Source organism: Ogataea haglerorum, assembly GCF_019207285.1.
Source record: "Ogataea haglerorum isolate 81-453-3 chromosome Unknown 81-453-3_NODE_2_length_903871_cov_94.662503, whole genome shotgun sequence".
NCBI classification, from domain to species: domain Eukaryota; kingdom Fungi; phylum Ascomycota; class Pichiomycetes; order Pichiales; family Pichiaceae; genus Ogataea; species Ogataea haglerorum.
The window spans coordinates 398,727-414,334 of NW_025065152.1; the positions used below are offsets into that span (position 1 = coordinate 398,727).

General features: G+C 41.4%; 8 protein-coding genes across 8 annotated transcripts; 7 read left to right on the forward strand and 1 right to left on the reverse strand.

Moving 5' to 3' along the window:
• Nucleotides 1-148: 148 nt before the first annotated feature.
• On the forward strand, nt 149-1,204 carry KL911_000804 (uncharacterized protein; the record flags this gene model as incomplete). Its single annotated transcript, XM_043201099.1, has 1 exon — nt 149-1,204. One exon carries the CDS (start codon nt 149-151, stop codon nt 1,202-1,204), a length of 1,056 nt encoding a protein of 351 aa, XP_043056368.1.
• Nucleotides 1,205-1,270: 66 nt separating this feature from the next.
• Nucleotides 1,271-2,833, forward strand: KL911_000805 (uncharacterized protein; the record flags this gene model as incomplete). The annotated part of the gene is made up of 1 exon (XM_043201100.1): nt 1,271-2,833. One exon carries the CDS (start codon nt 1,271-1,273, stop codon nt 2,831-2,833), a length of 1,563 nt encoding a protein of 520 aa, XP_043056369.1.
• A 33-nt stretch (nt 2,834-2,866) lies between these two features.
• KL911_000806 (uncharacterized protein) lies at nt 2,867-4,861 on the reverse strand (the record flags this gene model as incomplete). The annotated part of the gene is made up of 1 exon (XM_043201101.1): nt 2,867-4,861. The coding sequence occupies one exon, from the start codon at nt 4,859-4,861 to the stop codon at nt 2,867-2,869; it is 1,995 nt and encodes a 664-aa protein (XP_043056370.1).
• A 581-nt stretch (nt 4,862-5,442) lies between these two features.
• On the forward strand, nt 5,443-6,189 carry KL911_000807 (uncharacterized protein; the record flags this gene model as incomplete). Its single annotated transcript, XM_043201102.1, has 1 exon — nt 5,443-6,189. One exon carries the CDS (start codon nt 5,443-5,445, stop codon nt 6,187-6,189), a length of 747 nt encoding a protein of 248 aa, XP_043056371.1.
• Nucleotides 6,190-6,279: 90 nt separating this feature from the next.
• KL911_000808 (uncharacterized protein) lies at nt 6,280-8,925 on the forward strand (the record flags this gene model as incomplete). Its single annotated transcript, XM_043201103.1, has 1 exon — nt 6,280-8,925. One exon carries the CDS (start codon nt 6,280-6,282, stop codon nt 8,923-8,925), a length of 2,646 nt encoding a protein of 881 aa, XP_043056372.1.
• Nucleotides 8,926-9,148: 223 nt separating this feature from the next.
• Nucleotides 9,149-9,595, forward strand: KL911_000809 (uncharacterized protein; the record flags this gene model as incomplete). The annotated part of the gene is made up of 1 exon (XM_043201104.1): nt 9,149-9,595. The coding sequence occupies one exon, from the start codon at nt 9,149-9,151 to the stop codon at nt 9,593-9,595; it is 447 nt and encodes a 148-aa protein (XP_043056373.1).
• Nucleotides 9,596-10,070: 475 nt separating this feature from the next.
• On the forward strand, nt 10,071-13,124 carry KL911_000810 (uncharacterized protein; the record flags this gene model as incomplete). Its single annotated transcript, XM_043201106.1, has 1 exon — nt 10,071-13,124. The coding sequence occupies one exon, from the start codon at nt 10,071-10,073 to the stop codon at nt 13,122-13,124; it is 3,054 nt and encodes a 1,017-aa protein (XP_043056374.1).
• Nucleotides 13,125-13,267: 143 nt separating this feature from the next.
• KL911_000811 (uncharacterized protein) lies at nt 13,268-15,532 on the forward strand (the record flags this gene model as incomplete). The annotated part of the gene is made up of 1 exon (XM_043201107.1): nt 13,268-15,532. One exon carries the CDS (start codon nt 13,268-13,270, stop codon nt 15,530-15,532), a length of 2,265 nt encoding a protein of 754 aa, XP_043056375.1.
• Nucleotides 15,533-15,608: the final 76 nt, after the last annotated feature.

Genomic DNA, 15,608 nt, shown 5'->3' on the forward strand with positions numbered 1-15,608 from the left:
CCATATTTTTTTTTTTGGTAAAATACCGGCTTTTATAGAGAACAATAAGAATCTTGGCCTGGTGCAGAGATGCATATAGATAGAGAGAGTCATCTTCATTTAATCCCTCTTTTGCTATTGACATGGCCATCGCACATCAAAACGGAGCATGATTACTGAGATTTACGAAAACTACCTCAGGAAGAACTCGGGAATTTGCTTCATCCTGCTGGGAAATCTTTTCAACTCTTTTATGGTGTTCTTCTGCAAGCTATTGTTGCTGGATAAGGACTTTGACCCCCCGATCCATCCATTACATATTCTAGCAATTCGGATGTTCATCACATACATATGCTGCTCATATTTTTTATGGAGAGACCCAAATTACCCATTTGGTCCTAACGGCTATCGGATCTACATGATCTTACGAGGTCTTGGCGGATTCGTTGGAGTAGCGGGTCAATACTTTGCGCTAATGTATTTATCCGCCTCTGACATGGTGGCCATGAGCTTTTTGGCACCGACAGTGACGTCGTGGATGGCATACGTCTTCCTGGGCGAACGGTATACTCGGTTGGAAGCAATATGTGGTGTAACGGCTTTTTTTGGAGTCATTCTAGTTGCCCGACCCTCTTTCATATTTCACGGGCAGGAAACTACTGATGAAGATGTTTCTGACAGCTCTGAGATAATTGAGTCAAGCTCTGCCACTTTAAGACTCGTCGGAACGGGCGCAATTCTTTTGTCCTGTTTGGGGACCGGTATCTCAATGTGCTCCATCCGGAAAATCGGATTCCATGCGCATCCTCTTCTTACGGTCTCCTTTTTCGCTCTTATAACCTTCATTTTATCATCTGCTGGAGCCATAATATTTCAGCTACGATTGGAAATCCCTCATACCCTGAAACAATGGCTTCTTCTTTCAATAGTTGGCATAGCAGGCTTTGTTATGCAGTACCTCTCAACGATGGGTATGCAGCGTGAGAAGGCCGCTAGAGCTATGTCTATGTCATATACGCAGTTGCTTTATACAACTGTTCTAGAGTACCTTCTCTTCAACCATCTTCCAAGTCCGTTGACTATTCTCGGGTCAACAATCATCATTGGATCAGTGATGATCGTCATTCTGTATAACTCAGAGGAAGATGAAGACGAAAATTTTGACACTGAGTTATCATTATACGAAGACACGAATTCGATAAACTCCTGCGACTCCGATAAATAGCTGAAGTAAGCAGCAGATATTTAGTTTATGGAAAGAACCATTTGATATAATTCGAATGTCGTATTCATGAAAGAATCAAATACAATTAAGCGGATTCGCCATGTTCTGCTAAAATGCAGGGCGGAGCAATTACCTCAGTTAGTGCTTTTAGGCTCATATTCACGCCAGTCGGCTCACTACTCTCGGTCTTTACTCTGGAAAATTGTAGCGTTTCAAATCACAGGACATCTAGAAGAACTTAGTCTGAGAATGCTTAGAGAATGCAGAAAAGATTATGAAATATTGAGAAGTGAGTTCATGGTGCCATGGAACGAGCTTGCAAAAGACCACGAATTCTACTGTGACTTAAATGTCGAACACGATCTGAGCGATAGCTTTGGAAAGAAATTGAAAATGTCTAGGATGCGAATTCAACGTCATCCATTAGATACCCCCAAAGCACCCAAAATGACAGACATTCAAACTCTAGAAAGCTTGATTGCAGATGTCGATCGACTGTTTCCTCAAATTCCGGAGTATTTCGTTGAGAATAAGGAAAACAGACGACAGCTGATTGAAGTACTGTACATCTGGTGGAAGCTCAATGGCCGTCAGTATTCTCAGGGATTACACGAGATAGCAGGAATGATATTTATTACACTTAAAAGAGAATCCATTTGCAAGACAAGCTTCCAGAATGTGGACCCTGGAACCTCCCTTGTCGTGGAGTTAATGGACTCGAAGTATTTACGTCATGATGTTTTCAGCATGTTCCACATGATGACAGAATCATTGGTTGATCTCTACTACGACGAAACCTCTCTTCTTCAAGAGAGCATTAAGTTTGATCTCAAGCTTCGGCTTCTGGATAAGTACCAATATCACCTTTTAAAGAATAAGCTGCGCATAGAATCATCCATTTGGCTTATTCGTTACTTCAGGCTGCTACTAATCCGTGAGATAGGACTCGAATACTCATTTGACCTCTGGGATACACTTGTTGCCTTTTCATATACCCAGCATCCCGAAAAGTTGGACCTGAGCTTACTTTTGCCTTATATTATCATCCTTCTCCTTTCTCTTATCAAATCGCAGCTGATTATCTCGGATTATGGTGAGGCCATGTACCTATTACTTCATTACCCTATAGAGGACAGACATAAAAACCATCTACAACCATCGGCAATCCTTATCAATGAAGATGCAGGCTCTCCTACCGAAGAGTCGACATTCACATATATTCAGGAAAATCATCAATCAAAGAACTCAGGCTCATTTGATTGTGTCAGTACAAACAAAAACTGTCAAGAGCTATTACAACTCGATATTCCGCAAATAACAAAGGATGCAATCGCATTGTACCACATGTCTGACCAAGAATTGAGTACTATGGGGACTCAAATCATAGAGCTGTATTCGGGGCTATCAAATGAGGAGAATAAAGATGGAGTGTTGTCTGCGAGTCCCATCAAGAATCAATCGTCTCCGCTCGGAGACATGCTGAAAAGATCCGCTTCGTGGACAAGGAAGTCAAGTTCTTCTGGTAAGAACAAAAATAACAGTTTGCATTGTAATCAAAGGAAAGATTTTGATCGCACAAGGCTGGAATTAAGACTACTAAACAAGGTATCACAAGCACTCAGAAAGTAGGACAAGAAATATATCTTATTTGGCCATTAAGCACTATATTGTAGAGCGCGTAAGAGATTCCACTTGCTCCTTCAGAAGCTTTTCGTTCTTTTCAATCCAGTTAAGACTCTCTAAATGATTATTCAGTAATTTGAGGATATCTTCCATCGAAGACTCCTCTTCAAGGCTTTTAGAGCTTGAAGAGAGCAGAGACCTGTTGAATGAATCGCTCACCTCATTGACTTCGGAAATCAAGGAGGAAAAGTTAGTCTCCAAAGAGTCAAGCTTGTTTTCAAGACTTTCTGCAAGCCTATACGAATTCTCCCGAATTTGGTCGTTTGTGAACACTCTTTCATTCCCATTGCCGCTACTCACTTGCTGCACCGAAGCAAGAAGCGACTCAGACTGCTTCTCATACCCATCTAGCAACTTATCAAGTTCTTCCTGTTGCTTTTCAATGTACGAGAGAGTCTGATCAATTTTGGACTGTTTCTGATCGCATGTCAGAGAGTCTGCATACAATTTTGAGATTTTTTCTGACGAAGAAACAAGTATCTGGTCCCAACTATTAATTTTGTCGCTGTAGTTTTCGAATATCTTAGCAGAAGAGGAGAGTTGATTTGTCCACTTTGTTATGAGATCCTCTAGTGTTTTATTCTTAATCGATATTGGCTGCGGCTTGATGTCCTCGAGTTTAACTTGAGCTTTGTCGCGACCAGAGCCAAACGAAACTTTCTTATCTTCTTTCTTTTCGTTATTGTTTGTCGCATCCTCCTTGCAGGAATCTTTTGTAGAGTTCGGGTTGAAACCACCGGCGGCAGCTTTATCATCAGTTTTAGAAGTGCCGAAAGAAAAAGCTGGAGTAGTAGATGCTCCAGGCGTTTTGGTTTCATCTTTAGCCCCAAAATTGAATCCCGTACTTTTACTTGGCTCTTTAATGGTTGACGTACCGCTTGAAGCGCCTTCCTCATTGGAAGTTGCCTTATTACCTCCAAACGAGAAAAGCGAAGAAGATTTTGCATTTTCTGAGCTTTTATTTTTATCTCCAAATGTAAATGAAGCTGGCTTTTCATTTTCAGACCTGTTGCCACCAAGGGATAATCCAGAGTTAGGTTTCTGCTGTTCCGTGTTTTGCGTCCCAAAAGAAAAGCCCGTGGTAGACTTCGTTTGTTCCTCTTTTTTTTCACCGAAGGAAACGGTAGGTTTCGCATCTTCAGTCTTCTTCTCACCAAAGGAGAAGCCTGGTGCAGAACCAGGAGCCGAAGATTCTGGCTTTTTTTCAGACATAGAACCAAACGAAAACGAGGGTTTATCTGATTGACCTCCAAAGCTAAAAGTTGGCTTCTCATTCGGTTTATCACTGGGTAGAGATGAACTTGCTCCACTGAGAAAAGAGTTAGAGTTACCAGTACCCGCAGTTCCAGAACCAAACAGAGGTTTGGATTCTGCTGCATTTGCATTGGAAGTAGAACCGAAATTGAAAGTATTTCCTGATGACTGAGTGGCTTGATTATTAGATGCGTTTGAATTCTGAGACTGAGAACTTCCAAATGAGAAACCGGTAGTCGGTTTAGCGTCATGTTTTTGAGCATCTCCGAAACTGAAAGCTGTCGATTTCGAATCTGTCTTCTGTCCACCAAACAACGAACTTGTGTTAGAGGCACTGGTTGCGCCAAAGGAAAACGCAGGCTTACTTTCGGTTTTCGATGAGGTGGCGGCTGAGCCAAACAATGACGCCTGAGGCTGAGGCTGAGGTTGTGATTGTGATTGTGATTGAGCCTGGGTCGATGACGGGTTAGATCCAAACAGTGGAGCTTTTTTCTCTGTACCTGCATTAGAAGTCACTAGTGAGCTCGGCTTATTGTTATCGGAGGAGAATGAAAATACAGGCTTGTTTGCATTATCGCTGTTTGAGGATGCACCATCACCCTTGCCGAAGGTGAATGTATTTTGGCCGGTGTTGTTTTGATTTTGATTATTATTTGTTCCAAAGCTGAAACCTTGTCCCGATTGGCCACTTTGGTTAGAATTTCCTGAGAAATTAAACATTGGCTCTGTTATTGTGATTATGTGGGCGTGAAACTACTCGTTACGCTAAAAGAACACAATGTCTAAATTCTGAACACTAATATAATAAAAAACAATTTAAAACAGTGCTTTGCCCTTTTTTTTCCACTAAACCGTGCAAGGATGGTTTTAAGAGGACTTCTTGATCGCCGTACAAGCGCACAAACAAGCCTCTGGATCCTGTGGTGACAATCACTCGCGTATGTAGAAAAGAGAGAGTGATAAAGAGGATAGGAACCTCGCAGCTTTTGTCATCTATTTTGACGATAGCATTATTTTCCCCTTACTTCGTTTGGTAACGATGGCCTAGATTCCCTTTCATATGGGTTTCTCCCTTTAAATTTAGTGGGATCTAGCAATTGCCTTCTACTGTTCTCTAACGAACCCACAATCTGCTATTGAAGTGTTCTATTCCATCTATCTATTGTTTTTAACCCTTCCACCAAAAATCCCCGAGAAACCGGGACATCATATTTTCGGAATAGTAAGTTCCTATGCAGTGACGTGACTTACAAGATATATAAAGGAGCTACATTTCCATTTATTTTCAATTTTAAGTTAAAATGCCAAAACTCATCCTTGTTAGACACGGTCAATCCGAATGGAATGAAAAGAATCTATTTACAGGTTGGGTCGATGTGAGTCTTTCTCCAGTCGGTGAGAAAGAGGCTGCTAGAGCTGGTGAATTGCTCAAAGAATCTGGCCTGAAGCCAGATATCCTTTTCACCTCGAAATTGACCAGGGCCATACAAACTGCCAATATTGCATTGGAGAAGGCAGATAGACTTTTCATTCCAGTTGTCAGATCGTGGAGATTGAACGAGAGACATTACGGTGCTTTACAAGGCAAGGACAAGGCCGCAACTTTGGCGCAGTACGGTCCAGAGCAATTCCAAACATGGAGAAGATCATATGATGTTCCACCTCCACCAATTGAAGATTCTTCTGAATTCTCTCAATTTGGGGACGAGAGATATAAAGACATTGATCCTAACGTTTTGCCAAAAACCGAGTCCTTGGCACTTGTGATTGATAGACTGCTTCCATACTGGCAGGATACGATTGCCAAGGAGCTTTTGGAAGGAAAGACTGTCATGATTGCTGCCCATGGAAACTCACTGAGAGCTTTGGTCAAACATCTGGACAACATATCAGACAAGGACATTGCTGGTTTGAACATTCCAACTGGCATTCCTCTCGTCTATGAGTTGGACCAGAATCTGAAGCCAATCAAGCCATCTTACTATCTGGACCCTGAGGCAGCTGCTGCTGGTGCAGCTGCTGTTGCAGCTCAAGGACAAAAGAAATAATTGTATAGCTTTTTGATTTATGGCTAAAAACACCTGTACACCTATGTATTATTTTGAATGTGGGGAAATATACGATCTTTTCACTCCTTGATGAATGCGCGCAGGGCTCATCAATTTGTCAGAAGATGTCTTCACAACAGACCGAAGTGCGTTCCAGATGGTGAAGGCAGATCTGACAAAGTTAGCTGGGCCAACAGCGTTTTTGGGAACTACGTGCGACGTATTGTCGAGCCAACATTCTCGAGCATAGAAATGTACCTCTCCGATCAGGGAGCAGATGTGGAACATACGGCGAAACACACAAGTAATAGGAATGAATACGAGTATCTGAATCTTCGTAAGACGGCCGACATCAGAATACTAAACTCTAGACCATATACCAAGAATACATATATCGGAACTTGGAAACGAAGTAAGGACACTTTGAGGCCTCATCACGTTACTCTTCTGAGTTCATATGTTGTCAATGGAACTATAGACGAACTTCCAACAATACTAGAATTCTTGCTGAGGACCAGATGGTTTACCAATGCTTCTATCTTACTCAACGGGGCAGATATGAGTTTCAAAGACTTTTTAGATTATATTAACGCACTCTTGGTCCAGCAATTCGATTCAGACTGGTCAAGAAAAGAATTTCTTAGGCATCTTGTGCGTGAACTTTCAAACCCACGGATACTTCTTCAAATAGACAGAAAAGATCTACTGGTTGATTTAGAGCTTGCGAACCAGTTGGAGGACAGATATTTGGAAACGGATTATCCCTTTGAAATATTGCAACTCCACCTGGAACGGATTAGTAACCAAGATGGGAGTGATATAATTGAAAGTACCAAGCTGAAGCTTCTGATTCGAAACATTAAAGAAAATGTGCCTGATCCCAAACTTCAGGTCAAAGAGTTCTTTCGTGTGGCAGAGACCTTCGAGCAACTTTTTGCTAACGCCCCTGACAGCGTTGGGTTTTTTATTCTGGCATGTGTACCGCATATGGAGAAGGACACGAGATGTCGCTACTTTTCAAGCGCCTTTTTTGAGTCCTTCCTGATGCTCCATATTACAGTAAATGACGTGAGAATCATTCTGGATAAGCTCATACTAAACGAAAAACAATTACAAGAGCTTTGGGAGTTTTGCAAATCACCAGATATGTGGCTTCAGGGACAGTTCTTTCAACATAGGTACTTCAGTAAACATATCACGGACGAAGCCTTTTCCAAGTTGCCCCCATCGATGCAGAGAATATTTTTAACTGAACTCTCAAAGGTAGCAGGAGATGCCAAGGAATTGCAAAGAATTTTCGCTCTTGGAACATGCATATGTGACGAAAAGGATAGGCAAGCTATCCTCCAAAATATTATCAAGCGCGTGACTACAAAGCATGTCAACTCGACAGATGATTGGCTGCAATTACTAAAAATGCTCCTTGAATTCGCAGATAAATTGCCCTCTACCGTGATTTGGTATATGACCACTTTTGGAGCTTGTTCCGCCAAAGTTTCACCCAGCAGCTCTCATCTAAAACATCTTGTTGCAATACTTGAGCATCAAAGCAATTCGTATGGACTTCTCTTGATGAATTTAGTTTTACGTTGGTTCATAACACTCCGGCCAGAAGCTCCTGATAGAGAAAGAAAAAGAATACTTGGCGATCTGTTTGCCAAACCACTGGATAAAGTGAAAGACTTACCACCAGAAAACGAAAAGAGAGTTGCTAACTTCTACATATTGGGTTCGAAAGTTCCCAAAGTCGTGCCATTTGGTTCCGAGCACTTAATCATTATACGCAGACAACTGAAGAAACTGGACAACGATAGCATTTCATACATTATCGGCAACTACGTTGATAGCTTATTCACAGAAAAGAGCTACACTCACCAAAAAGTTCACAAAAAAGTTCGGGGGGCAAGCTTTACGATTGACATACTGTTTCGTCTCGTTTTGGATAAAGGTCCTATGAATTGGGATTCTTTTGTGGAGACTAGCTCAATTCTTGACAATTATACACTCTACAAGTCACTGAATTTTCAAGCTACAGATTCAAACACTCGGCGAAGTTTGATCAAAGTCATGGACTCCACAGTTGATGGCTTAGCCGAAAACCTCTTGACAGGCTACGTCCCACGTTATAGATACATTAAAGATGATCAAGAAGAAATTGGGCTGGAAAAGCTGAAGCTTGTGTGCTCAAAACTAGAAAACGAGGGCTATATCACCGATTGTTCTGATCATGTAAAAACCAACAGTATGGTGTCGCGCGAGGACGCTTTGGAACAAGTTCGATTGCAAGCTACCGTGCATGCCAAAATGCGGATGGTGCATTCCTTACTCTCAACCAATCCACATCTAATTGACAAAGTGCTTGAGAAATATTACATTGATTATAGTACGGATATACCGCCTGCTCTGATTCATCAGATGATGATCTGCATTATGGAGTCAGAGTTCAACTTTTCAGAAAAACTCAAAATTTACAGGTATCTCGAGAAATTGGCATTGAAGCTGGTTCCTAACTCAATTAACTACGCCAAATATCAGCGAGGAAGAAGAGCAGCAGAAGTATTGATCGACAAGCTCATTACCGATTCGTGGAAAGAGGGCTACGATCATAAATTGCTGATTAGTACGCTAACGAAAAGACCACATCTTTTTATAGCCGCCCGATCACGTAGGTGGTCTGCTCTGCTGAAAAACATGAAAATTAAAGAAGACGGATTTTGGAAGGAAAAGCACAGATAGTCGGCATATAAAAGCAGTGAGTCATATTCTTAGGTATCAGGCATTCATCCCGATTACCGTTCACAACATATTTTTGTGCTTACATAAACACGAGAATTCGGTGCTGGCGTGGTTCTGAAAACTTTTTATTATGTAGAAGTTTTTGTCCAATTATCAAAGTGTTAATTTCAACTGTAGTTTAGCAGCGGAAATATTTTAGAAAATTCATAGAATACGAAACACAATGATTTCGAACGTTATTCAAGGTGCATTGAGACAAAACAGCAGATTAATCACTAGAAATGTGTGTCTTGTCTCGAAAGCTAGACCAATGAGACCAGTCCAATTTATGAACATCAGAAAGTACTCTTCTGACCACCACGAAGAAACCTTTGAGGAGTTCTCCATCAGATACGAGAAGGAGTTCGATGAAGCTTACGACCTTTTCGAAGTTCAAAGAGTCCTAAACAATTGTTTCTCCTATGACCTGGTGCCATCTCCAGCTGTCATCGAAAAAGCTTTGAGAGCCTGCAGAAGAGTCAATGACTACGCTACTGCCGTTAGAGTTTTCGAGGGCTTGAAACACAAAGTTGAAAACAAAGAACAATATCAAGCCTACCTCGATGAGCTCAAGGATGTCAGAGAAGAGTTAGGAATTGATTTGAAGGAGGAGTTATTCAGCGCAAACTAGATCCTGGCATTGCCAGTTACGCGAGGGGAAAAATCCTAGAAAACACAAAGCAGACGAAGTTTACAGTATCTAATATACTAAGCACAATTCTTGAAACCCTGTAAGAATTTGTATGCGAATTGTTAGAAGATTCTCTGTCTACTTCTCTTTATAGAAGACTGAAAAAACATCAAATCAGGAAAGGAATACTACCAGTTAGATAGATGAACGACGACCAGTAAATAATGTATGGTGTGGTTTTAAAATTCCCAACCCGGCCAATCAGATCATTTCATTTTTACTTCCAAGCAGAAAATCGAATACACCTTGAACCATTTTGGCGTCTGGGTGGAGTGGATCTGACTTACGGCTGTGAAGTTGAATAAGTACCTATATGGAAATAAATAAACAAATTCAGAGATTATAGATATTGTTTATATTACTCGCAACACATCAGTAACATTTACCAGGTCTGATCTGTCTATCGCTTATTTTTATGGTTGACGATGGCTTGCTAGTTGATGGCCTAGTCTGGTTGCCAGACCCGCAACAGACATTTGTGAAAGGGCATATCATCGAGACAATAAGTGACGGAAAACAGGTCAAAGTGAGACCTGAGAATTCACCGGAAACCCCCATCATCTTGGATGTCGACAAGATTGAGCGTTGCAATCCTCCACAGTTTGATAAGTGTGAGGATATGGCTTCCATGACGTATCTCAGCGAACCTTCAGTTGTGAACAACCTTATGTTACGCTATAAAGAGGACTCTATCTACACCTGTTCCGGTTTGTTTTTAGTTGCAGTCAATCCCTACAAGGAGTTGGATATCTACGATAAGAGCTATGTTAGCATGTATAAGAATTTCAAGCCGGACAAGAATGTTTCATCCGAGAAAGACCAGAAGCTGACCAGCCGCAAACCGCACATTTTCGCTATTAGTGAGGAAGCCTTCCAAAACTTGATCACGGACGGGAAGGATCAGAGCATTCTGGTCACTGGAGAGTCTGGAGCCGGCAAAACAGAGACCACAAAGAAAGTGATTCAATACCTTCTCGCCGTTGTTTCCACTGACAACAATAACTCTACACACTCCAGTTTTGAAAGCCAGATTTTGGAAGCCAACCCAATTCTTGAAAGTTTCGGTAATGCTCAGACCGTGAAAAATATCAACTCCTCAAGATTTGGTAAATTTATCAAGATCCATATTCAACACTCTACAAGACGATTGGTCGGCGCTCATATAGACTGGTACCTACTTGAAAAATCGCGGGTTGTGCTTCAAGACAAAAAAGAAAGAAATTATCATGTATTTTATCAATTCCTCAAAGGTGCGTCTGAGAGCGAACTCAAAAAGCTTAAATTAATCCGTTCATTCCAACAGTATGGTTACCTCAAGGATACAAACCATGCCGTCGCTGGTATAAATGATAAAGAGGAATACTCTAAACTTCAGAAAGCTTTGGAGGTCATGAAATTCAGCAAGGAAGAAAAAGGCCACATCTTTAAGATCATTGCCATTATTTTGCACCTAGGAAATCTCACATTCAAAAACAGAGGTAAAGACGACAGTCAAGCTCAGTTCAGCGACGACGCTCCCATTAATACAGTTTCCGAGCTCCTTGGAGTGTCAGAAAATGAACTAAGAACCGCTTTGCTAACGTCTAGAGTTAAAGCTGGGAGAGAACTTGTCACTCAGCAACGTACAGCCTCTCAAGCTAAATTTACCGTCGATGCGCTTTCGAAGTCATTATACGAACGTTTGTTCCAGTTTTTGGCGAATAAGATCAACGACAATTTCAACAGTAACTCTCTGTTATCAATAGAGGCACAAAATTTTGTGGGCATCCTTGACATTGCAGGGTTTGAGATCTTTGACAGAAATTCCTTTGAGCAACTATGCATCAACTATACCAATGAAAAGTTACAGCAGTTCTTCAACCACCATATGTTTGTCTTGGAGCAAAGCGAATATCTGCGGGAAGGTATCAGTTGGAACTACGTCGACTTTGGTCACGAGCTTAAGCCCACAATCGAACTTATTGAAGGTACTTCCTCCAACAAGATTGGGATATTCTCTCTTTTGAACGAGGAGTGCGTTGTTCCTAAAGGGTCAGATGCCTCTTTCCTTGAAAAGCTGCACCGAGAGCTAGACTCAAAAACGAATCAGAATTCTAGGTACAAGCCAAGCAAACTTAGAGATGCATTCGTTGTTCAGCATTATGCTGGGACGGTTGAGTATTCTGTGGATGGCTGGCTTGACAAGAACAAAGACCCGCTTAGTAACACTCTTGTTGAAATTCTGTCAGGATCCAAGGATGCATTTGTCAAAGGTTTGTTTGATGCCTCTATTGAAACTGACCTGACAAATTCTCCAGTCAAAGGAGGTCAAAGAAGAGGTGGCCGTTTCAGAACTGTCGCCCAAAGGCATAAGGAACAGCTCAACGACTTGATGAGCCAACTGTCTGCCACTCATCCTCACTTTGTGAGGTGCATTTTGCCCAACACAAACAAAATGCCAGGAGAGTTCGATAAAAGGCTTGTTCTCGAGCAACTTAGATGCAATGGTGTCTTGGAAGGCATTCGTATAGCCAGATCCGGATATCCTAATAGGATCGAATTCGACCAGTTTGCTGAAACTTATTGGCTTTTGGCCAAAAGTACAGTTTCTTCTAGAAGCTTGAGAAGAAGGAGCAAAGACACCTGTGAAATTATTCTCAAAGATTTGCATCTGAATCCTGATGTTTACAAGATTGGTACAACTAAGCTGTTCTTCCGTAACGGAGTCCTTGCAAAGCTGGAGAAAGAAAAGACAAGAAGGCTGTCAACAATAGTTTCTCAGTTAAATGCCGTTGTCCGAGGAGCGATACTGAGAAAAAGAACTAAAGCTCAACTAGCAAAGATGCAAGCATCTCGTATTATAGCAAAAAATTTCATCGTGTACAACACCGTCTCTGACAATCCATGGTTCAAAATCGTTTCTCAATTAAAGCCTCTACTGGCAGATTCTGATTCCTCCCAATCCTTCTTTAATCAAAAAATACAGGCACTGGAGAAAAAGATTAATGTTCTTAAAGCAGAAAAGGAAATGGAGACACGAACAAAAGATAAACTCCTGGAAGACCTCGCGTCAGTAACGGGAGCAATTGAGGTTGATAGGAAATTACTGTCAGAGAAATCTAAACATTTGGAAACGTTAAAGATTAATCATCTCAAGCTTGAAAACCAATTGAAGGACAAAGACGCGAATTTGCAGTTGCTTCAGGATAATTATAAAGCTTCTCAAATAACAATAGAGCAAGAAAAAAGGCGGCTCCTTGAGAGAATTGACGCTCTTACAGAGGAGTTGGAAGCAAACAGTAAAGATGCAAACTGCCTTCGGGAGGAAATCGAGTCTCTGAAAAACTCTTCAATGGAGAAGGATGAACGGATCAAACAACTCGAAGCAGCACTTGAAAATGCAAACACAGACATGAGCAAGAAGCTTAAGCAGAAGGTACGTTCGAAACTTACGACTGGACATATAAAGTTCTTTCTCCTTTCGTTTTGAAAACAGATAATTAACCAATCTAGGACGATGAATTACTCGAAAGCCATCAACAGCGCAAAGACATACTGAATGAAGTTGATGCTTTGCAGAAAAGTCTCCAGAAACAAGAACAAGAACAAGAACGGTCAGTCTTGAACAAAGCTATGCAAAAGGAAGAAGACCACAAAGCAGAGACGGGAAAGGCAAAAATCATGTATCTCGAGCTTCAAAATAAGTACAAGCAATTGCAGCATGATTATGGAGAAGTAAAAGCTCTTTTGGAGGCAAAGATTTCTGACGAGATTAACTTTGACCGTGGTAAGCAGAAATATGATAGAGAAATCAAGGATCTGAAGAAGGCATTGGAAGAAATGAAGATAGAGGTGGAAGTTGGAAAAAGGGACTCGATGAGACTATCTCAGGAACTCAAGAATGCCAACTCTGAAATCAATCATTTGAATAAGATCAAGAAAGGTCTAGATGTTAAACTGGCAGAATATCAGTTGAAATCATCCAGTAGGCCAGAACTGCAGGAAACTGCAGATATAGAACTTCTCCAAACTCGACTTGCCTCGGAGGCATATGAAAACAGGCAACTAAGAGCTCAACTCAAGAAGCTAGCTTCTGGCAAGGACATAGTTCCCGGTGATTTGTCTGACGAGCTTTTAGCCGAACGAGCTGCTAATAAACGTCTTGAAAAACTGAACATTGACTTGCAAAAAGAGCTTCTTTATTACAAGAATAACTCTCGTGAGTCAAGAGGATTAGAACGGTTGGAAGAGGACTACAAGTCGAAATACCAACTTGCAGAAATCAAGTTACAGTCCCTGGAAGATAAACTCAAGATCTCAAGATCAGGTCCATTGAAAGATCGCACCCAAGAGTTTGATAGCCAAACTAATATTGAGGCTCCTGAAAAAGATCCGGTGATATTCAAGCAAGAAAATCTGAGGTTGAGCTCAATGCTCAACGAGTCTCAAACAAAACTAAGAAGGTTGCAAATGAGCAATGCTGCAAAATTTGCACAGCAAGAACAATCTATCCAATTGAACTCGAAGCTGCAAATTTTGACAAACAAGAACCAGTCTTTGCAAGAATCTTTGGATTTCTATAAGACAAGGGCCGAAAACTACTATAGCAAGATTGAGGCAGCCGAGGTCGCTGTCCAGACCGTCAAACGCGCTGAGGAACTTTTGAGAAATGAACTGAGCCAGACGAAGCAAATGCTTGCTAAGGCACAACAAGAATACCGTAATTCAGATCTTACGGTGGCTAAGCTTAACACTCAAATCAGAGATCTTGAAAGAGATCTATCCGACAAAGTATTTGAGCTGAGAAAGCTTCAAGAGATGTACGATGCCCTCAAAGACAAGCACGAAAATGCGGAAGAGCTTAGATTGTCCTCATCTTCTAATCAAGCGGACTCAAAAGACCGAGAAATTAAGTTGTTGAATGACGATTTGTTGCGGCTTATGGACAAAGAGACAGAACTGAACAAACAGATCAAGAATGTCACCATGCAACTTGAAAGTTCGAAGAAAGAAGTTCGTACTATCAAGTTCAGTAACAGCGAGCTGTTGAAAGAAAATGAACAATTTAAAAGAGCCCTTACGGAGACGATGTACAAAAATGACAAGCTCACAACGGAAAGACAAGAACACTTAATGCGAATGGAAACTCTTACATCACAAGTCAAGGCCCTCAAGACCTCAAACGAGGATCTTCTGCAAGAGAGGGATAACTTGCTAGAGTCAAAGCGTGAGCTCGAGGTGAAAGTTTCAGAAATCACTGCAGAATTTGATAAATACCTTGCTAAGGCCAAGGATGATGCAGAGAATGCAGCTACAGTGGTTCAACTCCGTGGGGAACTAGAGAAGACAAGCCGGGAGGCAATGGATCTGAAAGAGAGACTTCAGCAGCATGAAGGGAAACTGCAAGAATACGAAGCCCAAATGGCTGATCTTCAAAGAGACTCACTGATGGTGATTGAGGAAAACAAAGCTCTGACCAAATTCAACAAGCAGCTGAAAACAAAGCTTGACGACATGATATTGGACCATCAGAAGGAGATGGAGTCTGAACGGAATCACTGGACTGCTAGAGTTCAAGAACTGGAGGAAAAAATATATTTGCATAATGCTACCAAGCGTGAAAAAGACCAAAAGTTCTACAATCTTGAGCGCTTGGTCAAGGATTACGAGCATCGGAATGAGATCCAGACTTCTACTATTGAACGTTACAAGGATGATATTAAGAACTTGGAGGAAACGGTGACGAGGCTTGATTCCAGTTTGGAGGTTTTGCAGCAGAAGGAATATGAAGCCACTCTTCGTGCAAAACGAGCATTGCGGGAGCTCGATGACTCGAGAGAAAAAGCTCTACTGTTAGAGAGGGAGCTTCTCGATTGGCGTACCACTGGTGCCGAATAGGTAAAATACAATTAATATTGTTGCGACGACCGGCGTAAAAAATTTAGTATTTCACCGCACCGGTGACGGAATTGTT